We start from the raw sequence: 27924 nt of genomic DNA, 5'->3' as shown, positions 1-27924 counted from the left end.
TATCCTTTGTTCTGTCTTCTAAATGTGTACATTTCAAGATTGATTTGGAACTTGTATCTTGCAAATGTACTACCAGGTGTTTTAAAAAATCAACACCATCCCATTAATGGAACACATTGCTTGTATCAAAAATAGTGTGGCCAGCAGGACTGGGGCAGTGATTGTCCCCCCCATACTCAGCACTTGTGCAGCCACACCTTGAGTGCTGTATCCACTTCTGGGCCCCTCATGACAAGAAAGACGTTGAGGGGCTGCAACATGTCCAGAGAAGGGCAGTGGAGTTGGTGGAGGGTCTGGAGCACAAGTCTTCTGAGGAGTTAACTGGAGGAGCTAAGAATGTTTAGCATGGAGAAAAGGAGTCTCAGTGGAGATCTTACTGCTCTCTGCAATTACCTGCAAGGAGATTGTAGCCAGGTGGGAATCAGCCTCTTCTCCCGGATAACAAGCGAGGGGACAAGAGGAGCCTTAAGTTTCACCAGAGAAGGTTTAGATTGGATATTAGGGAAAAATTCTTCACTGAGGGTTGTCAGGCATTGGAACAGATTGCCCAGGGCAGTGATGGAGTCACCTGGAGGTATTAAAAGGTGTGTGGATGTTAACACTTAGTGATACGGTTAGTGGTAGACTCGGTAGTATTTTGTTAATGTGTGGACTAAATGATCTTAAATCACAGAATCGCTAGCCTGGAAGAGACCTTCAAGATCATTGAGTCCAACCCATGCCTCAACACCTCAACTAAGTCATGACACCAGGAAAAAAAAAAAAAAAAGACCTAAAGGCTCTTTTCACAACTGTGCTATTCCAAGCCATTCTTGATGGATGGAGCCATTGTTGTGGACAGAGGGTGCCTTTGCTGGTTTAGAGTGCACTGATTGAGTTCTGTCTTCCTTCTGACTGGCAAAGACTGTCAAAGCAGGGAAGTAGAGGTTGGGATTTGTTGGTTTTTTTCTTCTAATAGGAACTGCCAATAATTTTAAAGATACACCAGCAATTTTTTATGGAAGCGTCTGGTTACCTTTAGCACTTGGCACAGTCTGGTTAGTTTGGCTGGCATCTCATCTTCCTATTTTTAGCTATTTAATGTCTTCCAGTATTACTACTAGTTTTAATTTCCATGCTAAAGTCTATGCTAAAGACTAATTAAGAGGGAATAAAAACCTGCAGCATGATGTATCACCTAAGAATAACAACAAATAGGAAAAAAATAAACATGACTCCCATCATCTCTTGCTGACACTTAATTTTCCCTGTGCCTACTGCTCTACCAGTTGTTGTCACTCAGGTGGTGATCCTCTCTTAAACAGTTGTATTGGAACTGCCCATAGTGCACCCTTGGGTCTCAGGCCAATATGCCTCTCAAATATGCCTCAGGCTGTGAGACAATCAATGGCTCTTACACAGAGTGTACAATTATCTGCAATTAAGGGAGATTTTTAAGATCTTAGTGGTCATTCCCATTGCATTTGACTGCAACACAATTATTAGAAAATTGCGGGGGGAGAGGGGAAGGGAAGTGGATATTATAGTTTACTAACCGGCTTTCTAAAAAATAGATGTAGGTTGTTCTTCCCTGGAAAGAATGTGCTTGTATACTATGTTTAGCAGAGCTGAACTCCAGCCCCCAATCATTTAAAAGTCGAATTCAGCTCTGTAGCAACTACCAGATATTGGTGAGTTTAGCTTTTTCTTCTTAGAGTGCGAATGGTATTTCCAGAAGATTTGGAACAAGAACTCTGCTGTTTGAACCTGCAAATAACGCGTTTTAAAATTGCAGCTGGAGGAGGCTGCTTCTGTCTTCCCTACACCATTTCCCTTCGACTGCCATTCGCTGGAGGACAGAAATGTAAGGGCAGGCAGTGGGTAACCAGACCTGTGGAGGAGGAAGTGCCCTCTTTTGAGAAAGGGCGCTAATTTTTATGGCTTCGATGGGGGCATGTCACCGACTGACGGCTTTCATGCCCGGTGTCTGTAAGAGGCCCCGCTGCCTGGGGCGCTCCGGGCCCGGGGCCGGGCACCTGAGGGCGGGAAGGAGGGCAGCCCCCCGCCCCCTGAGGGCCGAGCAGCGGCCGCGGGGCAGCCGCCAGCCGCCCTGCCCGCTGCCGGCAGCAGCCTCTGCTGAGGGGAGCTGCCCCCGCGGCCCGGCCCGCGGCTCCCCGAGGCCATGGTGCGGGCGGCCCGCTCCGGGCGGCGCAGCCCCGTGCCGAAGAGGGAGGGCGGCGGGCGAGCTGCCGCCGGTCCCGCCTCGCCCCCCCCGGCGGGCAGGAGGCGCCTGGCGGTGCCTGTCCCTGCGCCCCGCTCCGACGTGCTCGGGGCGGGGGCAGGAAGGGGATATGAAACTGGCGGGGACGGGAGCCCCGCGCGGCGGGCCCTGGGGCTGAGGGGCTCTGCGAGACGGGACGGGACCAGCGGTTCCCTCGCCCGCAGGATGCTCGGCAGCCCGAAGCGCGTCCGCCGCCGGGCCGTGCCGGGGCCGCGCCCTGCCCCCGGGGCGAAGGTGCCGGCCGGCCGCCGGGAGCGCCGCTCGCCGCCGCCGGGCTCGGCGTTGCCTTGAGCCCCGCGGCCCCGCGTACGGCTGGCGGGCGGCGCCGTGATGCCCGGCAGGGCCCCGACGTAGCGCGGCGGCGGCAGCCCGGTCCCGCGGGCGGAGGATGGCGTGTCGCGGCGCCTGCTGCTGCTCCAGCGCGGGTCGCCTCAACGCGGACAACGCGCGGTTCCTCCTGCTGGCGGTGCTGATCGTGCTCTACATGCTGTGCGGCGCCGCCGTCTTCTCGGCCATCGAGCTGCCCACGGAGCGGGAGGCTAAGGAGCGCTGGGAGGAACGCCTGGAGAACTTCACCCGGCGCCACAACCTCAGCCGCGCGGAGCTCCGGCACTTCCTCCGGGAATACGAAGAGGCGACCGTGGCCGGCATCCGCGTCGATGACATCCGGCCCCGATGGGATTTCACCGGCGCTTTCTACTTCGTGGGCACCGTCGTTTCCACTATCGGTGAGCGGCGGGACGGGCGGGCACCGGGCTGCGGCGGGGCCAGGGCTGGGGGCCCGGGGGTGCGCTGTTCCTCTCCTCCTCGCCGGCTCACAGCGGGCTCGTGTCGATGCCCGGGCACGGTCCTGTGTCCTCCCTGCTCCTTTTTTTGCCTTCTCCCCGTCCAAGAGCCGCTGCCGCGGGAGCGCCTGTCGCGGGGAGCGCTCAGCTCGGGGAGCGCCCCAGAAGCAGCGGGCAGGGCAGGGACACAAGGATGCTCTTCGCGGGTGACATTTGCCTGCGCGGATCAACTTGTCCTCGGGATACGGTGGTAGACTTTGTGAGAGATCAGGGGCATCCAAAGCCAAAAGCTTTAAGCAGTTCTGTATGTCTTTAAATTCTGGGAAATGTTACAGAAAATCTTAGATCTGGCTGTTCCGTAGGCTGTACGCTCAGAAGGGCCCTTTCTGAGGATCGTTTGGTCTTAATAATAACCATTAAATAGAGTTTGTGGTGTCCAGCTGCAAAGTGTACAACTTGAAAAGACCGGGTTTCAAACCTCTCGGCTTTTTGCTCCTTCAGGCTTTTCAAGGCATAACCATAAAGTCGGTGAGCACAGCTTACTTCGGTTGAGAATAAACCCAAGTTTATTCAGACTGAAGGAGCCTTTAGGGGAAGGTGATACTGAATAGAAATTCCAAGCAGTCTGACAGGTGTACATTAAGATGAAAAGGGATAGCGCCAGTAACTGACATAAGCACCCCAGGGAGACCATAGGTGTCAACAGAAAGGCTTCATTTAGGCTTCTGCAGACAGATAAAAGCCTCGGAGGAAGGGAGCTTTCTTTAGTTAAAGACAGGTAATCTATGCTGTTATCATTGTGACAAATGGGATCACTACATCTTAGTAATGGTATAGCCAATTCACATCAGTCTCTCTCCATGAATGAAATGTACATCGAAGTATGGTTATTTAATTCTAAAAACAATTAAGAAATCTCCATTAATGGGTGTGGGTTTTTTTGGTGGTTTTTTTTTGTTTTGTTTTGTTTGTTTGTTTGTTTTTTTTCTTTCCCTGAAGAGGAGATTAGAGATACCTTGCTTTATGTGGGATGTATAAGAGTTTGCCCCGTCCTACAGCACATCCCTCTCTAATACTGAGTTTTTTTAAGTCTTGGGGTTATTCTGTTGTAAAAGGTGTCATTGGGCTGGTTTTGTATTTCCTCAGGGCTTCAAGATCTGAGTGGTTTGTGTCCTTAGACCAAAAGTCTTTAAGACCCAAGAACTGTGCTTTAGTGTTCTGCTGAACTGGCAATTTAAAGTAATTTATAACATTTTTAAGCCCATTTTTGTGGATTGCTGTTATTTGTTTGCCATTATAACATCTCCCTTGACGTGTGCCTCTTGTATAAATAAATGAGCAGAATTTATGCTAACATTTCCTACAGCCATAAAATCGTAGTAAAAAGATCAGATCAGATTGGACCAGATCTCAAAAGCCCACCTGCTTTGCCTCTATTCCTAGAGGAGGTCACTTAAATGGGACTTTTTTTCGTGATGTTTGTCCAAGATGCTATTTCAAACCTGCTCTGTTGGAGATTCCACAGCTTCAACAAGGAATCCAGCCTTGTGCATTATTACCATGAAGTTTTCCTGATGTCTACCTTGCTGCACTTCAATGACTTGCCATCCTTTGTACTCAGAGAATGGTCTCTTAGGTACTCAGACCACTGCCCATGTGTCCCTTCAGCCTTCTCACAATTCAGAAAACCACAGTGTTGTAACCCCTTTTGCAGTGATACAGTTACTTCTCACAAGTGTTAACTGATCCCAGTATTTCTACATTAATGTATGTCTTATATAAATAAGATCGTTAAGGAGAGCAGCATGTCTGTGTCAAGTTAATTGCAGATGATGAGAAACACAAGTATCCACTTACCCACTCACTTTTTGGTGATTTCTATGACTTGCTGATTTCCATTGCCCACATTTTACAGCTTCCTTAATGTTTCTGCAGAAATGTCCTCAAGACTGCGTTTTCCTTCAGAAAAACGGTCTGTAGACTACGGCAGTTGACATCCTGTCCTTTCTTTTGACCTGACATTGCTGTTCCCAGTCTTATCAGTGATGACACTTTCTCAGTGTCTTTTATGAATTGCATCATTCTTTCTTAATCTAGTCAGCATCATTGCACTCTTTCGTCATATCGATGGCATGTCTCTTTTTCAATCTTCTCAGTAGAACTTTTGCTTTATGGGACTGATTGTGCATTGCAATGCTTTAACTTAGCTTGGGCTGCAGGCTGGGCTCTCCAGACATTCTTAGGTCTCCTCAGATGTGCCACTCAGGAGTGCTCTCCTGCAGGTTCTGCAACCACACTCTCATTAATGTCAACCTTGTTGGCATCCTAACATAGATTTTGTTTTACACCTCTAAAATCTTGTTCTCTCTTCTCAGCCCTTTCCAAATGGTCCATGTCTTCTTTCATGCCCTAGTACAGTGTCCCAGTATTAATGTGTTACTCTAGCTGCGGCCTTGCTAGTTCTCAGGAAAGTATGAAGGCTTATTTCGTGTTTTTTGGTCTATACTTCTGGTGGCTGTGTACATTCCTACAGCTAAACAAAATCTGGTGTCTTCAGTTAAAAACAGTTTTTTAGTAATAGGTGCTTATGACATATTCTTAGTATCAGCTCACCTTCTACACTCAGTACTATGTGCTGGTATAGAAGCTTTATATTTAGCAGGTAAGTTGCTGTAAAAACAATAATTTTATTTCTTTTGTCAACTTCATGTGATTTTTTTCTCTTTTGCATAAGAGGAATTATTTTGCTACTCCACCAGAATAAATTTATTTATTCTACAGTAAATAAGGTGAGCCTGGCCATTTTGATTTACTCCTAAAGCTTCACTCAAACATTACTTGTAGCATCAACTGCTCCTCTACTTCAGCTAGAAATAAATACTATCACATATTTCAGAGAAAAGTAGAGAGTTTTGCAGTAACGAAAGAAATAATCCTGTCATTTTAATTAAGATTTGCATAAAATGTTTGTCACATGGATTTTGGAACATGATATCAGTGCATCAAGAGGTCAAAATTAAATATAATCAGCCTATTTTCATTTGTCAAGAAAACACAAAGCTAAACAGAACTGAACTAGTGAAAATAATTAATTTCTCAGATCAGTAATTTAAGGGTTTGTTCTAGAGAAGTGTTTATTCCTATCAGTGCTCAGCCTGTAACCCCTGATCTTGATGTGTCTTTTGCACATCAGTGTGACCCAGTACTAAGGTTTCCTTTGCAGTAAGCAGAAACATTAGGAATGAAAGAACATAACCACAAATACCTGCCCAAATAGGAGACTTCTTAGACTGTCCAGGAAGTGATCCCAAGGAATTAGATGCTGTCAAACCTCTCAATCCCATTAAGAGAGGTGCCTAACCAATCCACACATGTCCAGTGGGCTCTTCCAGAAGCTCACTTTGCTTTCAGTCAACCCTTTGTCACATAATGTAGTGTCCCTTTTGCCTAGAAATCAAGGGGTAGTAGTAATATCTCAGGATGTGAGAGATCAAAGCAACTTCTTCTCAGTCAGAACTTGAAGCAATTCCTGTGTCTCATCCAAGTGCCCTGTCCACCAGTCTGGGGAATAATTTTAAGGTGGGACTCTCAGTGTTTTCTGTTGAAACTATTCTACTTTGCGTAGGCTAAGAAAATACCTGCAGACCAGAAAATAAAACAAGATCTAAGTCCCAGTTTGCACTTCAGTGAATGTTTATGTGTTTTATACAGAGACATACAGCAGCAGGAAGGCTCTGGGTGTTCAGCAGCATTAGACTGTAGGGTCACAGTCATCATCAGGTGCTCTGATGTCCAAGGACTTCTGTGGTGCCTTGGCACAGTAGTGCCTCCAAGAAGCAGGGAGCTGGAATAAAATGTATCTTGTTAAAAACACCTACAATGAAGCAGCTTCTCAAACTGACTTACGATATTCCTGCCCTTTTCACAGGCTGCTGGAAGCTGGAGGGGGTCTCTGGAGATTGTCTGGTCTAACCCCCACACTCCAAGCAGGGTCAGTGACAGCCAGCTGCTCAGGGCTGTATCCTGTTGGAGTTTGGGTATCTCTCTCGATGAAGACTCCACAATCTCTCAGGACAACTTGTGCCAGTGTTTAACCAACCTCACACTAAAAGAGGGTCTTTTTCTCCTATTCAAATGGAATTTCCTGTATTCCAGTTTGCTCCTGCTGCTTCATGTCTTCTCTGTGTGAACTGTGTGAGCAGTGAGGCAAAGAAGGAATGATACCATCTTCACAAAATGAGATTTTTCTAGAGAAATTGTCAAAATTTGCTTCCTTCCACTCTGCAAAAAGTTGCAGCAAATTGGGCTGGAGGTGTAAAGTCTTGGCACAAGGTAAGAAAAGAAATTTGTCAACTGATGCATTTCCTGAGCCCCAAAAGGTAAAATTGCCTGGAGTGAAGGCTGGGAATTTTACCATAGACAGCAATGAATGAACCACATGGTGGATGGTACAGAAGGGATAGAAGGAGTCATAGCATCTTTAAGCAGTCTCTTAGAAAGGGTTGCTCATGAAAGTGTTGTTTGCTATAATGGGAAAGTCTGTATGGGGTGAAACAACCACAGTGTCCATGTTACAGCCATGTCATGGAGTGAAGGAAAGGATTCTGAAAAGTGTTAAAAAGTGCCTGTTTCCTCATTTTCACCTGTCAGTGCAGTTCCTGCTAAGTGGAGTTACAGCTGTGTTAAAGAAAAGTGTGTTTGATAATGCCTAGCAAACCACCAAGGTTTTTTAACGCAGAGGGCTGGACTACTGCTTGTAGCCTTGAGATCACCCTGTCTTTCCTGTGTATAGACTGAGCAAAGAGTGGCAGCTGCACTAAATGCTCCACTTGGGGCCATGGCCAAGCTCACTCCTGGTGTCACAGAGACCAGACAATCTGCCCTTACCTAACAGTACAATGCCTGAAGTGCTTAGAATCATAGAATTGTAGTTGGTCCTGTGTTGAAAGGGATCCATTAGGATCATCAAATCCAGTTCCTGACACTGCACAGGACAGCCCCAAGAGTCACACCATGTGTCTGAGAGCATTGACCAAACACTTACTTTGTCAGGCTTGTGCTATGGCCACTTCCCTGGGGAGCCTGTTCAGTGCCCACCCACCCTCTGGGTGAAGAACCGTTTTCTGATATCCAGCCTAAATCTCCCCTGGCACAACTTCAGGCCATTCCCTCAGTCCAGTCACTGGTCATGAGAGTGAAGAGATGAGTGCCTGACCCTCCCCTTCCCTTCACGAGGAAGTTGTAACTGCAGTGGTGTCTCCCCTCAGTCTCTTCCAGGCTGAACAGACCAAGTGGCCTCAGTAGCTCCTCGTACAGTTCCCCTCAAGGCCCTTCCTGATAATCATATTTAGATGCTCTCCAACAGCTTAATGTCTTTTCCATATTGTGGTGCCCAAAATTGCACACAAGCTGCAAACAGCTCTAATAATTCAAAATCACCGTCTTTAGCCATTGGGTGATAAGCAGAGCAAGAAAGGCATCTCTAGAGCAAAAGGCTTTTTAGAGAAGCTGCAGTTAAACTGAGGCCATTTACTTGCCTTACAGATACTACCATGTAGTTGTCAACTCACTGAAGTTATTATTGCCACCAGCCTTGGATTGCATCTGTTAATTAACTAAAATATTGCCCACCTTTGAAAAACATGCTCAAGTAGATTATTTACTCTAGCTTTACCAGAAGCTTTCTATAATATATGACAGATCTGTATAAAACAAAGATATAGAGAAAATGTGAAAAGGAGAACATTAGTTATAAAGATAGGATTGTCACCAGTCTCTGCTATGTGCAGAACAATGTAGAAAGCTTAAATCATGTCAGAAAGGAAGTATAAAATTAAAGCAACCTGGAAATCTTGCTTTTATAAGCAAAATCTAAAAAAAGGTACATGTGTGATAGCCTAGCATGTTCTCTCTTGGACACTGGTTAAAATAAAAGTTGAGCCATATGGTTGTAATCCACAAGGTTAGGGGAAAGGCCAGGTGCAGTCTCACATGTAAATTTTCTTACCTCTGTTAGTGCAAATCACGCAGTTTTACAGAAGATATCTAAAATAAATCACATTAATTTATATGTCCTAATGTGCCTCTTCCCTGACTAGAATAAGATACCTGATGTGTCAAGTGCAAAGGTTTATACTTCTACTAATAGTGTTGAAATTTTGGTGAAATAAATCCCACCCTGTCAATCTACAGATGCACACCCAGGCAGCAGCAGAACCAGATCAGCCAGCCACTGCTGGCAATGATGACTGCAACTTCTCTGCCACAGGTTCTCTCTCTCATTTAAATGAGATTTGGAGGGAAAGGAAGAAGTACAGAAGACCAGGGGATTTTGAGAGCAAACTTTAAATACAGCTCTGCAGTTTGGAATCTCAGAGGAACCAAAACTAAAGAAAAACTATTTAAGGAGGACTATCAGTTTCCTGGACAAAAGGTATAAATGATGCTGACTCAAGAGATCCAAATGTGAAATACAGAAGGACAGGAACTATAGTAAAAGGTAAATGTATTTTAAGTTAATTTCTGTCACAAGAAGGAAGTATACAGAAAATGGATAGAAAATTAGCTCAGTGAAGACAAATAAAAGGAATAAAATGGAAATACATACAAAATGATGCTATTAGCAAGGGGTGTCGTGGGTAATGTGAACTGATTCATCAGCACAATAGTGATGGGAAAGACTAAGAAAAACGGTGGTCTGCTGTACAGGGAATAGGAAGAGCTCTCAACAGATGATTCCAAGAAGGTTGAAATGTGTAATGGCGTTTTCTGTATCAGTTTTCTGAAAAGGTCAACTCTGAACTGTTGCATGGTACAATTAACACTTGTAAGAAAGGGGAAAGTAAAAGAACAGGTTAGAATCCCTAAATCTGTCAGATCTTTTTAAATCATTTAAGCTAACTCAACTGCATTCCAGAATATTCAAAGAAATTACTAAAGCAGTAATGAGCACTTTGGCAACTCATAGAAGGGTTTGAAATTCCAGGCAAGTTAAAATGACGAACATTTTGCTAGTCTTTAAAAAAGGAATGATGACAGGAAGAAATAAAAAAGAATGGGCTTAAATTGCAACAAAGAAGATTCAGATTGTATATGAGAAAAAGTTTTCTAAATGGAGTGAAACAAGTATGCAGTCTGCCTAGGAATGACACAGAAACTTCATCACCGGAGTCCTTTTGTGCTCAGGTTCACCAGACACCCCACAGGAATTATGCAGAATCCTTAATTACCTCATTGTGCAGTGAATGGATGAGATGACCTTTTTCTGCCTCTGCCAGGGCTTTTTTCCCCAGGTTCTGTGATAATTTGTGTTCATTATTCCTGTTATCCTCAAAAAGCAAACAAACAAAGGCAAGGTGTTAATCACACTGCATGAAAGTCTTGTTCTGTGCCGTTTTCTACTTGTATTTTTAGAGTGCAGATAAAAATAATTTTTTGACAAATTTACACTGAACTTCTTAGATTTTTTTAAACCTTTGGGAAATAAAACAAAATTTTAATATAAGGATCAAGCAGGCCTTCAGATGTGCAAATATGCTACCCTGCTTGGTATATGTCTTAAATTAAATAAACTTTAAACCAGCCCAAAATAGAACTGATCATGGACTGAGAAGTACTTACTTAATTAAAGCCCTGAAATTAGATATAACAATATCTTTACTGCTGCTGGAATGAAAAAAAAAAAACCCAACTAAACAACAAACCTGGATGGAAAAATAGTCATTAAGAAAACCAGCTAAAAATAAACAGAATGTTACTTTGAAGAACTTGGTCCTGGAAGGAGTTAAGTACTTTGCTGGAAGTCTCTGTTCTGGCAGCTCTACCTCCTTCTGCTTGTGGTTGATGTACTAGTATAGCGAAGAGCATGAGGAAAGTACTGTTATTGTCCATTTTCTGTACAGAACACTGCTGAAAACTGAATGTAGTCCTTCAGGTGACATGCAGAAGGGACCGTGTAGGAGCCCTGTGTGTCTGGATGAAAAGTTGCCAGTTCTCTGGGTGAACGTGGGAAGGAGCCTCCATCCCCAGGCTATTGCACTGCAGCCCGTGGCAGAAAGGGCAGATCAGGGCCTTTGCAGCTCCCTGGCAGACTGGGCATACAAACACCAGGCCAAGGAAAGCTCCAGGAGGTGTTGCCTTGCTCCAGAAGAGTCAACTGGAGAATGCATCCATTTCCCAGCCAGGCCACTCTCCAGCCTACTCACCTCGTGAACTGGTAGCCCTGCTATAATCCTACTACTTCTGCCTAATATTTGCTTCTAAAGTATCTCTGAATTTCCAAGCCAGAAGTTTCCTGAGCAGCCTGCTGCAGGCTGAGCTGGAGATCAGCTCTATGAACTGTAGCACTTAGCACATGAGGGTTTTCTGACTACAGTGGTGACACAATTTTCCTATTTCCTGGAGGAAAACTTGCCTTTTCAGTTGGAAGCAGAAGCCTAATCAAGGCTGAGAAGATCAGACATGCCATGAAGTGGGATAAGTTGGATGAAGAAAAGAAAAACACTTACTTAAACAAATTACTTGCTGGTTACAGGAGCAATCTTAATTTGTCCCAAGCATGAATTCTATGGACAAAGAGGGTCTGGGTACGCAGAACAGTGAGGCTGGTAAAAAAAAAGAGACTATATTGACTTAAGAGAAAATTAACTAGTCAGTTTAAATAATTATATATAATGTAGTTATTGATATAAAATAATTATTTTGACTTTGATTAACCCATGTATACAAAGATGGAGAAATCTATTCTAAATTATATCATAAATACTGGGTTAAGGCTTGCAAACTTAAATCCCAGAGTTAGCTGACTGTCTTTGACTGTCTTAACTGGTTTTAGAATAATTTGGTCAGGATATAAAATACTGAAGATAAAGACTTTGGTAATATTTGTGTTTACTCATGAATAGTACTTCTGTCCAGTAGAATTGTTTCTGCTGTTGAAGATTCAGGTGACTGGTATACCAGCAGTATATATTAAAGCTTTTTCAGCACATTAATAATACTTAAAACCAGAATTGTTTCAAAATTAAAAATGAAAAAAAAAAAGTACTTTTGTATCTAAATAGTGAGATATTATTTTATAATTTAAATTGTCAAGAAAAAATATTTAGTATTGTAACATGGAGATTTTTATAGCATTTGTGAGACTTCAGTGTTCCATTGATTTCACACTGCCACCCCTGAAGCCAGAATATGGCTTGTGGAAGTGTTTCAGACTTCTTGACAAGTGAAAATTCAATATATCAGTAGGTGCTGTTGATTGCAAATATAGCCCAGGCTTTTTGCAACTTCAAACCTGTTTTGAGTTTGAGGTGGTTTTGTTCTCAGTGAGAATATTAATAAGACCCTAAATATGATTTTATCCACACAGAACTAATATACCTATTTTGAATGTGACTGTTTTTAATAGAAAGTAGCTCTGCTGAAAATCTGGTAGCTATCAGTTATTGGAATACTAAAGAAGTGGAAAGTATACATTCCTTCAGTGTAAAAATGTAACATTGTAGAAAAACTCTAAACCGAGCAAAACATAGAGTTTAAAAATACTAAAGGCAGGTACAGAGTTAAAAACCCCCAGTTTCCTATTTTAACCATGTATTTGGATCCATTTTGTACTTTTCCTCAAGACTCTTTGTGGAAATTGGTCAGAATTTCACAGCAACAGCTGTCCAGCCTTCTTGCAAAAATGGACTGTTCCTCATTCACATTTGTGCTAGTGATTCTCCTATTCATACCTGCCTGTAGGGGCAGCTGAGCTTTGCTGATTCTGGTAGAGGATAATGCCTACCAAGCAGGGACAATACTGAATTCCATATTCTAATGCACACACATGAAGTTATTTATATAGTCAAGCTCAAAAATTTTATACAACTTAGAGCAAAGTGAGCGTGCTCCATTAATGGCATGGAAAATAAAGAAGTAGTACAAGCCAGTTAGAGGCAGGAATATGTTTTTCTGAAGTTGTTTCCATAAAGATACAAAGAAGATAGTGCTTTAGGGGTAAAATCTTCTCTAAATATGCAACTTTTCTTTCATATTGCAGATTAATTCCTTTTTCTAATATATTTTCCTTTTGTAGTCTTCCTGCATCACATCTCTTTTCCATTCCCTGTATGCTATGCACTGGCACTGTTCTGCTGGTTTTTATAAGAAATGTATTTTGTAATACCTAGTTTCTCTTATTTTTCTAAGTAGGAGTTAATTTTGTTATACAGGCTGCTCTTCTTCCTTTCATTTTTCATGTAAAATGCTTTAAATAGAAATTCTCATCTGCTCAAAGAGCTAGAGTCTGCCTCATCCCCATGAGGCTGCAATATTCCTAGTTTATCAAGTCAGCAGGTCCAAGTTTGGATTGTGGCTTAATGAGGAGGTTCTTGAGACTGTCTGCATATTCCAGAGAGCAGTACTGGCCATTCCTTCCTCTTTCACCACAAATTTAAACATCCTTGTACTGAAGGAGATGCTGCCTTTCAGACAAGCTGTAAACTTTTAGCCTTGCCGATAGTTTAATTTTGATCCTCCAAGTAAAGGTACATAAAAGGAATTTTCGCCATGTTTTCACTGGATACTATATTCTATCTGTTCTCTGACAGCCCAGGGTGTACAACTTGCTGAAGTTGTAGTATTGGAGTATTGCAAAAAGAAATACAATATTTACTCACGGGTGTCCTTAGTTACTCTTGAGGGCCATTAATGACAGTTTGAATGTTCCTACATTTGTTCCTTCCAATTTCTTTGTCTGGAATCCAAAAGAGCAGAACAATAGAAGGTAGCAGGTAATAGGCTTGTCATAACAAAGTGCTAAGTATTTTGTAATTTATGCAGCTGAAGCTGCATTAAAAAAATGCTTTGCAAATTGTCCTTTTATAAGGAGAAATGTTCCTACTAGAGGTGTTTTTTCTCTATTGCTCCCCTAGAATGAGTTATTACCTGCCACAAGAGCTGATTCAGGAAAAATAAATTACTGGATGAGGTTTAATTGTAGAAACTTTTGAACCATTTTCCTGATGTGTTTAAAACTGAGCATGTAAATAACAGAGTGGGTGAATTTTCAATCACTTTAAAAGCCTTTTATTGCACTGTACTTCTGTACGGGTTGTAAAGTGCCTCACTACTCAAATCAAGGACAAAATACTGAGCTTGGAAGTAAGATTTTATTTAGTCCTCAAGTCTATATTTTATCTTGGAACACTGTTGCACTGAGGTTATTGCATATAATTTTAAGATTGTTTTAATCTTACCAGCATTCAGAGGGATAAATACTGTTTCATACAACCTGTCCGAAGAGCCTTCTTACCCTGAAGAAGACGTTAGTATGACTCAAAATACAGATCTGCTTTTTTTACTAGGTGATTGTACAGTCTTGTTTTGTAACAAACCTGCACTTTTAATTTAGTTCCCATTAAATAAAAAACATCCAATATCATCCATTATTGCTAGTTCATGTATTTGGTCTTCCTAAAGCTCTTTTCTGCTATCACTGAAGCTCATCAACCTAAATATCCCATCATAAAAGAATATGTAAATCCTACTTTCAGTCTTCTGTCCATGTTAAAGGCAGAGCTGCAGTCATATAGGTATCATCACTCATTTTAAGCAGATGCCTGGGCAGCAAGCTGGCAGAAATTAGGAGGGAAGAACCAGTAGAGGTGCTCAAGGCAATTGCAGAGAAAAAGGACCTCCCTGTAATGGGCCAGTAGGCAGTTGAGGATGAGGAGCACAAACTCAGAGTCATCTGCTGAACTACAGCAGCAGCTCAAGTACTCACTACACCTTGCTCAAACTGAAGTGATCTAGATGTCTTTTAGTGTCACTGACTAATTTCCAGGTTAAATGTCTTTGTCCCTCATTCACAGGTGTTTCAGATATTTTGAAGACTAGGCCTGGATAAAGAGCATGTTAATGTGGACACTTGCCTTTCAACAATGAAGCTATGCTCCAAGACCTTCTGCCTTGTGTATTCCTGGACTACTTGCTTTAATGCTTTAGCGGTGCCCTTGGCAGTGTTTGGTTAACAATTCGACTCAATCATTTTCCAACCAAAATGATTCTGTGTTTCTCTAATCAGTCCTAAGATAGATTTTGTCCCTTACATGTAAGAATTAGATTTTGTCCCTTACATGTAACATCTTTATTAATGATTTTGAGCTTGAGGCTTTGTTGCTAACTTCCTAAAGAGGAAAAGACCTTTAACATAATAAAAGGATCCATTCATTAAAGATGTCTGTTCATTTATTTCACACAGGAAATGTCTGTTCTTCTTCTCACCATTTCAGTGGGAAGTGTTTCAATCCCTTAGAGCATTTGCAGAAAATATCACTTGGAGTAGGTGCAGTTCATGTTTTCTTTGACTGTGGCAGAGGCTTAAAATTGGCATTGAGATTACATTGTAAACAAGAGCTCTGAACTTAAAACTTGATCTGCATGTATGGATAGGGGAGAGACCCATCCTATGGCCACTGTGAGAATTTCTTGAACAAGGAACTAACATGATCCAGCAGCATATATTTAGGATGAAAATGATCTCTCTGTATACATCATTTCCCTCTTGTCTCAGCTTCAGCTTGGCATTCCTGCTCAGAATCTTCTCCTGTGCTCCTGGCAAACATGCTGGGAGCCTTCCTAAGGATGTAGAAAATGATGCAGATTTCTGCACAATCCTTGTTGCAGAGATACAGTTCACATTGCTACAGCTACACCATGAGTGCCACTGGTAGGATCTATCTTGATGGCAGAAAAGGAGTCACTTTACTCTGAGACAGCCAGATTGGTATTTAGGCAGTCACCAAAGCTGATGAGGAAAGGGCACACGTTTGTTAATTGTCACTGATTCTGCATACTTTTGGGTCATCCTTTGTCAGCCTCTTGTGCAATCTTAGCTGGAATTCAAAACTGCTCTGATTCAGTGGGGTCCCTGGGGTGATCCTGCTGTCATTCACACACACCCATACACACTCATACCCACACCCCACTCAGCTGCTCAGGAGAAAATTCCCTTGCAGTAGACCAACCTCTGATCATCTGGGGTGTAACTGTCCATAAATCAAGTAGCTGGTTAAAATAAATTACTTTAAAAGTAGTGTTTCTTCATATTTTTTTTCTTTCCCTGACCAATATCAACAGCACTTTAATTGCAAACAGATAATTTTTTCCACAACAGAACATATTTCACAAGAACAAAGTAATAGGGAGTAGTCTAAATCTAGCATCTTAAAAACATACAAAAATACCAGCTCATTTTTCTGTGTTTATTTGCTGCTGGAGCTGTGAGTTACAACAGTCTTATACCTAGAATTACCTCCCAAGCAGATTAAAAGGGGAGCATTAGCAAATGTTTTAAATCCTGACAAAATCATATCAACTCCTGACATAATGAATAATTTAAAAAAGAAAAAAGTTAAAAACATTTAAGTATTAGGCCCGTGGTCTGAGGTACAGCTCTCTGCAGTGAGGAGGTTCTGAGGGTCAGAAGTCAGACCTTGCCTTGCTGTGGTATTAGAAAGGTTGGGTGACTAAGCTGTAAGTTAAAATAGCTGTGGAAGAAAGCAATAAATGTAAAGGGCTATGAATTTATGGCAAAACAATGAGTATCCACAGTGGGGGAGACTTTTCTGATTGGGCTGAAGCATTAAAATCACACCATTTATTTACCTTTCGTGTTAAATAGCATCTTGGTTGGAAATGCAGTTGCCTTTCCCTCTCCTCACCCTCTGTCTATTAACTGGAGTTGTGCCCAAACTGTATAACTGGAAAAATGGAACCCTCATGCCTTGATTGATGCCTGGGATTTGTGAGAAGGAAGGTGCCCTCAGCAAAGCAGGATGTAAAAGCATTTATCTAATACTGTCTCTGTAAGGGCCTTCTATGATAAGGGATATGGGATCTGTCTTACTAGCTCTCAGTATCCAGCCTACTATTCCTCCACTGCTTCAGGATTATGCCTTTTGTAGCTGAAGAAGTATTTGGTTTTGGCAAAAATATTTTCTTCCTTATTCTTCATTTCTCTTCTGCAAGTCTTATTTTCCATGTACTGCCTAGTGTCCCTGGCCCTTTATTCCACTATAGTGCCAAAACCATGGATGCCTGTAACCAGCTCCAAAGAGATGGGTATTATGGGGCAGTCTCCTCCTGACACCTGCTGAATTTAATCTTCTGACCTGGAATAAAGAGTATTACTTTTTATCTCTTGTAAATCAAAAAATTTTGTCAGGCTGCAGAATATCTGTGATTTCATTTCTGAAGTGCTACTGCATTATACAAGCCGAGGTATCAAATGGAAGTGTTTCTTGGCAGAAAATGTTTACAAAGCAGACACTCATGTTAGTGAGGAAGGAGCTGGCTGATAATTGGTAACTGGCCCAAGTGAAGTCCTCAACTCTGCACCTATTCCAGGGCACAGTGTTGGTGCTCAGAGTGCCACAGGGCAGTTTGCAAAAGCACTGTCCTCAAAGGAGTCACAGGAAGCAGGTGACCTCATGGAGCTAGTTCAGGCTTAAGACACCATTCACATAGAGACTCCGGAAGTTTCTACAGATCATACACAAAAAGTTATCTGCAGGGATACATGGGTTTTTCCTCGTTTTTCAAAGCAGCATGGAGCAGAGAGATATGTAATGCCAGGGATTCTGCACACGGCTGAGTGCTCCAAGGACTCCACTTGCTGAATCTAAAGAGAGTGGTTTCTGGAACCTTTCTGGTACTGAAACAGCTGAAGACCTTTTTTTCTGGAAAATGGATAGTTTCTCCCCATGCCCAAGGGAGCCTGAGAAGGGCTGTGTGTCTGAGAACTGCCAGCACAGTTGGGTTGTCAAGAACCTTTGGCTCTGTGACAAACTCGTGTCAGGGTTATGAGTTACTTGTGACTGGACAAGCCACAGATTGGGGCTGTCCCTAAGTCACGTGCAAGAGAACCAGGACTCTTTAGCAGACCACTAAAGGTGATGGCTGCACAATTTTCAGAATCCTGTTTCTGGTTTTGGGAAAAATATGTCAAAACCAAAATGTTTCTGTGAATCGCTTGGCTTTGAAGCTTTGTTGTAGCCCATGAAAAAATGTTTTGTTAGAAAATTCCTAGTTTATTCTACTACACAGAAACAATTCTAATATAAGTAACTTTGTTTGTTCTCTTATTGCTTTTTATTTTTCAAGGACACTTTATTTTTAAAATTAGAAATTAATCAAGCCACTAGCAGCATGGGCTTTTCTTCACATTTACTATTATGGGACTTGGAAAAAGTCAGTTTGTTCTGCCTGGTGAAGTTCATCTATGGTGGCCAACAGAATACTACTTAAATCCAGAGAAAGCAAACAAACTTTTTTGTTTCATAGAGGATGTCAGAAACCTCTGCCTTAAATACAGAACCAAATTCAAATTTTCCTTGGCAAAAACCCCGACAGTGCTGATCAACATGAATATAAGAAAGTGAAGTCAGCCTTCCCCACTGTTTCTGAGGCTTGTGTTCTGTCAGACATCTAACTCAGACTACATAATTCAAACCAGTGGTAAAACATTCAAGTAGACCTGCAGAGGTGTGTAGCTCCCTTCCATAACTTTCATGAGGCTTTATCCAGAACAAAACACTAGGATCCTGATAAGTTTTAAGTATTTTGTAAACTTGGCTTGTAAGAATCATCCTGGGAGTCATGAGTTATGCAGTCATTTCATCTCTTCATATATAATTGCCACTTAATAAAAATGTTAAAATGGAAGAAATAACTTTACTTGGCTTGAAAGAAGCATCATGAGAGTCAGGAGTTATGCAGATATCTAATCTCTTCATGTACAATTGACAGTTAATAAAAATGTAAAAATGGAATAAATTACTTTACTGATTAATTCTCCCAGCAGCAGTGAGGCAGAAAATGTTAAGGTTACAACATTGTGTTAGCATGCACAAAAGGAAAGTGGTAATGACAAACTTTAACAATATGCTTTGTGTTAGATGTAAATGTAATTGGTTGTCATTACTTCATTAATTAGGAGGTGATCAAAGGCCCTATAGATAGAGAGGAGTAAAAGCCTCAATTACATCAAAGACAGCTTTTAAGTACTGGGAATAACAGTCATATCAAAACAATGACAAATACTTTTGAAGCACATGACTACTGATTTTATAGCCATGTACTGTCTTTAGCACTTGCCCTTTCAGAGGAAATAAAAAAAAAAGTAAATCTATGCAAGACACCACAAAACTAAGCAATGTAGAACAAAAAGAGTCTCAGACATAGGGAACAGACTCAGAAATAACATGAACCAGTTAGATTTTGTTTTCTAAAATAATGAAATTCAGTTTGTGTCAAATAGCAGCAATAGCAGGAGGATTTTTAATTTCAGAAGTTTATTTCTAAAATGGACAATGTTGTGTTAGACATTAGTTTGTTCAGAGAAACATATTCCTCACAGAGCCTTCCTGAGTCTTGTTTTTAGTTTCAGGACTCAGTAAAGCTCTGGTGTCTGAAGTCAGCAGAAGTTCAACAGACAATGCTATGAATGGTTTTCCCACTTTACATTAAATTGCTTTCAACCACCACAGACTTTGTTGTGTTGTTGTTGTGTCAATCTTCCTTGGTTGTTGTGTCAATCTTCCTTTTTCCCTCGCTATTTGTTTACTTGTTCATTTTTCCTGACCACTGCCTTGCCCCTGATGACAGCATAGGCGTGTCTGAGGGTTTCAGGCTGTGTTGACCTTGATCTTGGCTTCCCTGAAGAGTGCTTTTCTAGGAGAGGTCTGGAGGAGCTCCCTCAGGCTTTTACCTGAGCCAGCTGTCTTGTGGAATAAGCTAGGGGGCTGACAGGAGTGTTTTTTCCAGAAGCAGATTCATGTGAAGAACCTAATTTTCCTAGGGCAGAGATGAAAGAAATTACCAGCATTTGTAAATGGTTACAGTCAGTGTCAGAACTTTGCTGTACTGGTAAAATGAAATAGAAGCCAACACAATCATTGCCTTCCCTGGCAGTTCTATGTCCATGCTCCATGTCTTCTCCTGTTAAGTTGGCACCATGGCACAGGTTCCCTAAGAAGGAACAGAAAAGGCTCAACTTGTGTTCAAGTTGGTTGCTTTAGGTACTGCTCTGGGGAATGAAAGCATAGCTTGGAGGCTCCCTGTGGCCAAGTAGGGCTTAGAGTTGATGCTTCTGGCTTCCCAGGTGTTTGGTTATTTCAGTCCCTGCAATACAATAAAATCAGGCAACACCCCTGGTGATTTTGACAAAATTCATGATTGCCAGTGCCTAGTAAAGTCAACAAATATAAGTCAAGGATACAGTGGGGGTTTGGACATCTCTCTGCATGACTCCTAGCATGCAAGATTTGGATAGTCTGGCTGAATTGCTGTAGCTTATTCACAGCAGCTGATATTTAGGCACTTTGGGTACTTTGTGGAGGAGCAATGAAATACAGTCTCCAATACAGTCCAAATTTATACAAATGCTTAATCTTATGCATCTTTAGTACTGGCCCTGAAGTAACAGAACTACTTGTTTTCTTACTTGGGGTAAGTAAATCATATAAACAGGTCTCTGCAGAAACGAGTTCTAATTTTTACTTCTGCAGTTACACACAAAAAATAAATGTAGTTTAAGTTTCTTCTTTGCTTTTTTTCTCCATTAATTTCTTCACAGAACAATGAAGTATCATTCATTTTCTTCATACTGGCATTTTTTACAGCAAGGTGAAACAGAAAAAGATGTGAAGCATTCTGTAAAACCTCAATCTCAGGAGAAAAAAGTAGCTATTTTTTAGATTTATTAGATTTCAAGTCTTTAGTGTCCATTTAATTTTACATTTAAAATTTTCAAAGTATTGTGACAAAAATATATAAGCTTGAAGTTCTGATGTGTGAAGTAAAGGAAAAACCCCAGTATATGTTCTTGAGTAAATCTTCCTAGTGTTGATCTGAGGACTGCAAAATCTGCCAAAACTTCTTATAACAGCACCATGGGAACCTCTGGGACCATCACAGGGTTCAGTGATTACTGTCAAAACATGCACAAATTAGCAATTAAAATAACAACCCTGCAGCATTTGAGAGATTATTATCTCCTTTGTACCTTTCTGGATTGCAACTGATACCAGTTTAGTTTCATTAAATTAAGAGCATTTTGCTGGAAAAGCCCTCATTGTCCCCTGTGACATAACATAATGAACCATGGCAATAACAGTTTCGTGGTCATTAGTCAAAGTCTATGCCTGTGAAGCCTAAACTGGGAGCCTTTCTGCCCTCATGTCACAAGGCAGAGCAAAGTGCCAGCAGCCAAAGTGCCAAGGCCACCATGCCTACAAACTGTAGTGATCTGCAGGTGCAGGGCTGTGATTGGCTTAGTCTTGGGGAGAAACTACCATCTTCAATGCATCAGGACTTAAAAATGAAGATTCCTAATCTTACAGATTGCTTCCTTGCTGAAGCTACCGAGAAGGGCTGCCCAGGCTGTTGTGACACCTCTGTGTGAATGTGTGTTTGACACATCATGCTGTAGAAGACCTGCATTCATTTACATAACTACACAAAAAAGTGAAATAATACATAATAATGTGTCAAAACTGCAATGATAGGATGTTTTCATGTAGAAACCATATACATCATGGAGCTGACTTCTGTTTGTTAAGCAATCAAAATGCAGGATTATACCCTCTATTGAACATCAGAATGTGTGTACTTGATCAAAGTCATACAGAGACCAGTGACAAGTGTCAAAAGTCCATGGAGAGGAGTTGAGTTTAGGGGTGATTTTAATTTGATCTGTACCTGATGCACTCACACATCTGGTAATACTCCCAGGAAAGAAAACAGGGTTGTAACTTACATTTCAGCTGGAACTGTGGATGTGTTAAAATTCCAAATGGCCTGGTGTTTGTGAGGTACTACTGAAACTTGATTTAGATTTTATCACTTCAATCAGATTTATTTTCATATTTAATTTTTACTTGAACTGAGTTTTCTTTGATTTATTCCTTTCATTCCTTCAGCCAACACTCTACAGAAACTGTTAAATAACTTCTGATCCCCTTCATTTAACAAAAGTCAGCACATGCTGTGTCTTATGAAGTTACATTGCTAAATGCTAGGCAATGTGAATATGCTGTTCTCTGTCAAACATAATATATAGAAGTTTTATCAGACTGCTCTTGTTTTAGAATGACATGAATTAGTATCTCTGTCTGTCACCTAAACTCATATTGTCAGAAAATGTGTAGGATCATAATTATCTTGGAGATTTGACAGAGGCTGATCAACAACTCCAAAAATTACTGAAGCAGGGTATGACTGACAGATAATCAGAGAGATGGGGGCAAGTGGACACATAAGCTCCATTGTATTGCAAAGCCCAAATAATACTACAGATAGGCGTTTTTTTTTAGATGCTGCCAGTAATGGATTTTACTATGCCAAGCTTTTCTTTTGATTTCTGAAGTGAGTGTAATTACTTTTTGTAATACAAATCTAGGCATGAAAATAATAGTTTTGCATTCACATGTAGTGTGTAAACATACACATACACACATAGGTTCAACAGAACTATAGAGGGCTTCTCATGGCAGAATTAGGCAGGGTAACCATGATCTTTGTCTAAAAATGGTTTTGATTTGTAAATAATAATCATCCAAATACACTAGAATAGAAAGAATAGGAAGGAAGGATATAGACTGGATAGTCACACATACTTGGATTAAAACTTGAGCAACTTCTGAGATGGGAGCAGAAATGGGTAAGACAAAACTGAAATCTTTTATAAAAATGACTGAGATGAAACTTCACTTTAATTTTTAGAAACAAGTATATGGCATCCTTATTGTTACATTCATTGTTTTTTCTGCTGAAATATTCCATTTCTCCTCATTATTATGGGACTATGAAAAACCTTGCTGTGTAAAAATGGAACAGCTGTGTTTCTCTCCTCCATAAAATCCAGTGAATCATCTTTCACTCTTACACATTGCTCATGATCACATTTAATAAAAATCAAGAGCACGATGGACCTTCCTCAGCAGTTGTAAGAAAAGAGTTACTGGAGAAAGCAGCCTTTGAGTCAGCTGAGGGAAATTCTCTGGGGGAGATTTTTCACTCCTCCATTCCCCAGCATAAACCTCGGCCTCATAAATTATCAGAGCTTTCAGTACCCAGTAGGGAAAGTCTAGGACAAATAATAAACCCTGAAATTTAAAGAATGGAAAAAATACACCCATTCACCCAGGTTTATTTATAGTTTCAAAAATATGGAACTACCATTTAGAAGCAACATAACATACCAGCTAGAAAGAGCAGTATCACAGGCACAGGCGAGAAAGCCTGCTGTCCTTGTAATTTTGTCAGTTGCTAGGAAAAGATCACTGCTAATGCACTGCTAATAATACGAGTATATGAAGCTGAGTTTGCAGCTCTCAGGTTCTTGTTTCCATATTGAAATGCAAATCAGCCTAAGACTTCTGTCTTCACTTCAGGAGTCATATTGCAATGAAATTAGTTGCTCTACCATTAGAGAAAAATGGTGATTGCAATTTCACAATGGTAATGTTTTTGCTTAGGACATTGGGATATGAAATTTGCTGTTAATGGTGAATTTAGTTCCTTTCTTACAGAGGCAGTGCCCCCTCTCTGATTGTTGCTGGGAACTAAGTGTGTTTCGAGTCACGAGTCTATTTTCTTAGATTAGAGCCTAGAAAGTCCTGAATTTGAGAACTCAGCAACGCTTTCACTTCTTGCTGGTCAGTTAATAATAGATAAGGAGAAAAGGAAATATCTCAGTTTCTCAGCTACATGAGTTTGGATTATGTATTTTTTGTTTATCCCAAACTCTGCATTACTGGATATATTCCTTGAGAAGTAGTACCTTGTTCTTAAAAATAAACATGTGTCTGGAAGGAAAGAAATGTATTTAAGGAATGGGTAACTTAATATTTTCATGCTGATGCATCCACTCGTGTTAGTTGTGGTGATTTGTATTTAGTCCTGAGATATCTTAAGATTGGCTCAGTGCTTTGGAATGGGAAACATGCCAAGAAATCAGCAAGCTACACTTGCCAGATAGTGCTTGATTGAGCAGGAGTGACTTGATTGAGATCTTTACAACATAGTGTCATCTTGCAAAGTTCCCTCCCCTAATAAGGTATTTTAAATAGAAAATTAGAATAAAGTTTCCTTTTTGGACTATATGGACTTGATTATACCAGTGCAAGTGCCTAGACCCTAAAATTAATTCTCACACTTAAGCAGATGTGTCAGCCAAGATGTTGCTGTCAATTTGTTACAGATGGTGTTGAACATTAAAGTGGACTATGCTATAATCTGAGTTTCAGTCACCTTAGAGTTCCCACTTACGTAAGTTAGGAATGATTTGCCAGCAGTAGCAGAAAATTAGTGTTTAGGTATCTCTGAAGTGATGTTTTCCTGCTGATTTTCCTGTATGTCCAAATTTGATCTCACACTGCAGTGATATTTGGGGCAAATTTGGGGCTTCTCAGAGTGAAAGCGATGAGTGCCTTGGCAGATAGGAAGGTGGGGATATGGGTAGGGCAGCAGCACTTCCCCACACCTTTTAAATGCCGTGGGATCTTTACATCCCACTTCCACAGCTACCATGCATCAATAGAAGAAACACTGGCTTAATACCTCAGCATGAGGAGAAGCACTTACTGCCTTCTGGCCTTACAGAAATGTAGCAGGACTAAAATGCTTGTATGATTTTAAGGCAAAATATGTAAGAGAAACATAAGATAGTATACATTTGTATGTGTATGTGGTGTTTATGATGTATTTGTGAGTGGTGAACACACATTCCTCATGTTTTGAAACATGCATAAATGCTGTTGATTTGAGCCCTCAGCCTTTACCGTAGTGGGATTAATGCTCTGCTGCTGTTACTTTCCTCAGCTTTCCTGAGAAACTCTCTAACAAATAGAAGTCATTTGTGGTATTCTGCCAAGGTAAAAAGAAATCAAGAGAAAAGTGCTCACCCTCATGAGGTTGTCATCTCACATCATCCCATGCGAGGATGGAGCTTTTTTTTTCACAGCATGCCCTTAAACAACAGGTCAGAAGACAAACTGGAGCATTAGGAGGTTTGCTCCTTACCTGTTGTGATGGCTTTGCTGCTTGCTTTTTAGGGATTAGCCACTTAATCACTTGGAAACTAAAGACAATAGAAAGACAGAAATAATGTGAAGTTGTCCACTGAAAATGAGCAAGTGCACCAGAAAATTAGGGGGAGAGTATTTTGTGATTGTTCTCCTGAAAGATGAAGCATGGGGTTTGACTTAAACTCTCGGGGAATGGCTGGGCATAGTTTGCTGAAGAAATCATTTGCTAGTTAAGAGACATACATACACTGATGCATTAAAATAGTTTTATAGTTTATGCTGCTGCTTCTATATATATTTTCCTTTTTTTTTTTACCCCAAGTGCTGATGACTTTTGTTTCTTCAGGGAGACTCTTTACTGAACTATTCTCTTGGCAAAATTCAAGGTCCAGTTGTGGTCTCCCTGGCCAGGGATAAAATCAGGAGCAGAGCCAGTTCATATATGCAGTTTTAGGCAGAATCAGATCTAAATGCTGTGTTTAAATTCTCTTGAAAGCTGCAACTAATGAGGCCATGGGCTGGCAATGTTTTTCCACGAGGGAAAAGTCAAAGGTGGATAATAGAAGTAATTAATATATGAAAAAAAGGTTTATGTATCTCTGAGATGAGGACTTGTAAGACTGCAAAATCCTGCCTTAAATTAAGGGAATGCTTTCACACTTCCCATAGTAACAGCAAAATTGCTAGTGATAAAATTAACTCAGCCTCTCTATACTTCGTATTATTGCAATTTTAGCACTGGGTATGCCTTTAATTTTGCCCTTGGCCAGAATATATAATGAAATCAGAAAGGCTACAGTGTAAGTAGCCCTTGTTAGTCATTGTAGCGCATAAATATGAATGGTGGTTTGGAATAGATGCTTAGAAATAAAGTTTTAATTCAGTCTGTCTTCATCAGAAAAAAAATCATCAGAATAAAACCCTGAAAAAATTCTATTTAAGCTATAACACAGGCTATTCAGAGGGATAAATTTACTGCTGTTTGCCAGTGAAACTCGGGATTTTTGAGAGTTACCACAAGCTTTAATGGGGACCTACACACAGACTTTTCTCCTAAGTGCTCGTTAGAGCTGCCCTGAGTTAACTCTAATAGATCATTGTTCAGAACATGAACATCAGTGGAAATTGAGTTTTAGAGCAAATAACAGTATTTATTAAGCATGAGTTTCCTAACAAATACCTTCATGTGATTATTGTAGGTGTGAATATAACACGCATTCTGGTAATTCTAAAGAACTCTGAAGAATCAAAGTGACTTTTACAGACTTTTAAAATAGGCCCACACTTTGCTAAGAAGGTATTTCCTTTAAAATAGAACCCAGCAGATCCCTTCCCTCGCTGAGTCACAATCACTGGACGCACCAATGGCATGTCCCCATGATAAATGCTTTAGTGGCAAGGAAAATACAATTGTCTTTTGCAAGTCAAGTTATGTATTTCCACTGTACTTCTAGAAACCAGAAAACTCAGTTATTGCTTAGTCAGTTCACTGAATTTTGTGACGGTGACAAGGAGCTAGAGGAAAGATGTCCTTCTCCTTGCTCTGCAGATGTCTGCAGTCAGGACCTCTGCCTCCCTCATTTAGGTAGTGGGGTAGTACCAGCTCTTGTGCTGCCTCTCTAGCACAGAGCCTCTCTAGAAAACCCTCAGGCTGATGCTTCTTGAAGCCCCCTAGAAGCTTGTTTGGATTCCAGAGGGCTGCACAGGGTTTGGCAGCAGGGCAGACAGATCATCTGCCACCATCCCTGTCCGGAGCCAGGCAGAGGAGAGACAAATGGTGCCAGAGGGTGGGCAATGAGCTGGGGCAGCTCCCCACCTCAAGCAGCCCCAACCAGTTCCTCACACCTGGCTGAAGTGGAGGAGGCTTTGGGGGCCCTGAAGTGCTTTCTTGCAACTTCATCTGGGTAAACACACAAAGCTTTTTTTTCCTATTGTAAACAAAATTGTTACCAAATAAAGAGAGCTTAAGGGACAGCTACACTGATTTCCAGCAAGTCAAGGTGTGAATAGGTGACAGGATTTTAAAAAGGCAAATATTAATTGCATGGTAAGAGTCTGATATGTAACAGCCTATAAATATTTGATAGAACAAGATAAACTGGTGACAATCTACAGGTATTTGAAAACAACCTTATGGGAGGAGTGGATTTAGTTAACGTGAAAAAGCATGATTAATAGTAATGGGCTAATATTAAGCAAGAAAAAGTATAAGATAAATAACAGGGGAAAATAGGAAATTTTATTAATCATTAGATATCAGATTGTGGTTTTGAATCACCAGTGGTCTAGAGGATGCTTAATGTTAAGTGTCCCAGTTACATGAATTGTCTGTTAGGTTACGTGCAAGTCAATTAAATTTCTTTGTGAATATTTTCCTATTATTTCCTTACAAGTTTTTACTGTGCCAAGCAGAGTGTGAGATGGACTACAATTGCAGATGCTGAGAGAACTGACATGCTCAGCCATAAGCAGAAGAGGTGCCTATGTAGCATCTCTTCTAGTAAGATGTAATTCTTGCACAGGAAAAGATTTTTGATTATGTTATGAGTCAGTGAGGGATATTTTGTTAGATGTTATGCAGATCCTACTGCATGTTACATTTTGGCCAATTTAATAACTTCATTGAGTTAGAAATCTTGATATAATAAGAAGCCTACTTTAAATTCAGGAATACCATGTAACCTTATTTTAACAGAAAAGATATGTCCAACATGTAGCTTTCAGAATATTAAAACTTTTCGTATTTTTCTATGTAATATAAAAGTAGTGTAGCTGAAATACTAAGTAGCTTATTACTCAACTAGGCTAT

At 40.9% G+C, this 27924-nt stretch overlaps 1 protein-coding gene across 1 annotated transcript in view; it reads left to right on the top strand.

Annotated features, from left to right (window-relative positions):
• Window positions 1-2350: 2350 nt before the first annotated feature.
• The window catches only part of KCNK13 (potassium two pore domain channel subfamily K member 13), a 49125-nt gene continuing 23551 nt past the window's right edge, over window positions 2351-27924 (top strand). The window contains exon 1 of the mRNA XM_066321936.1: window positions 2351-2988. Coding sequence (XP_066178033.1) covers window positions 2649-2988 — 340 coding nt within the window. The 5' untranslated portion in view covers window positions 2351-2648. The remainder of the gene's footprint in view (window positions 2989-27924) is intronic.

The sequence above is a fragment of the Sylvia atricapilla genome, chromosome 6 (genome assembly GCF_009819655.1).
Source record: "Sylvia atricapilla isolate bSylAtr1 chromosome 6, bSylAtr1.pri, whole genome shotgun sequence".
Classification (NCBI taxonomy): domain Eukaryota; kingdom Metazoa; phylum Chordata; class Aves; order Passeriformes; family Sylviidae; genus Sylvia; species Sylvia atricapilla.
Note: the sequence above shows the minus strand (reverse complement) of the source record. Positions and strands in the feature narration are given on the sequence as shown.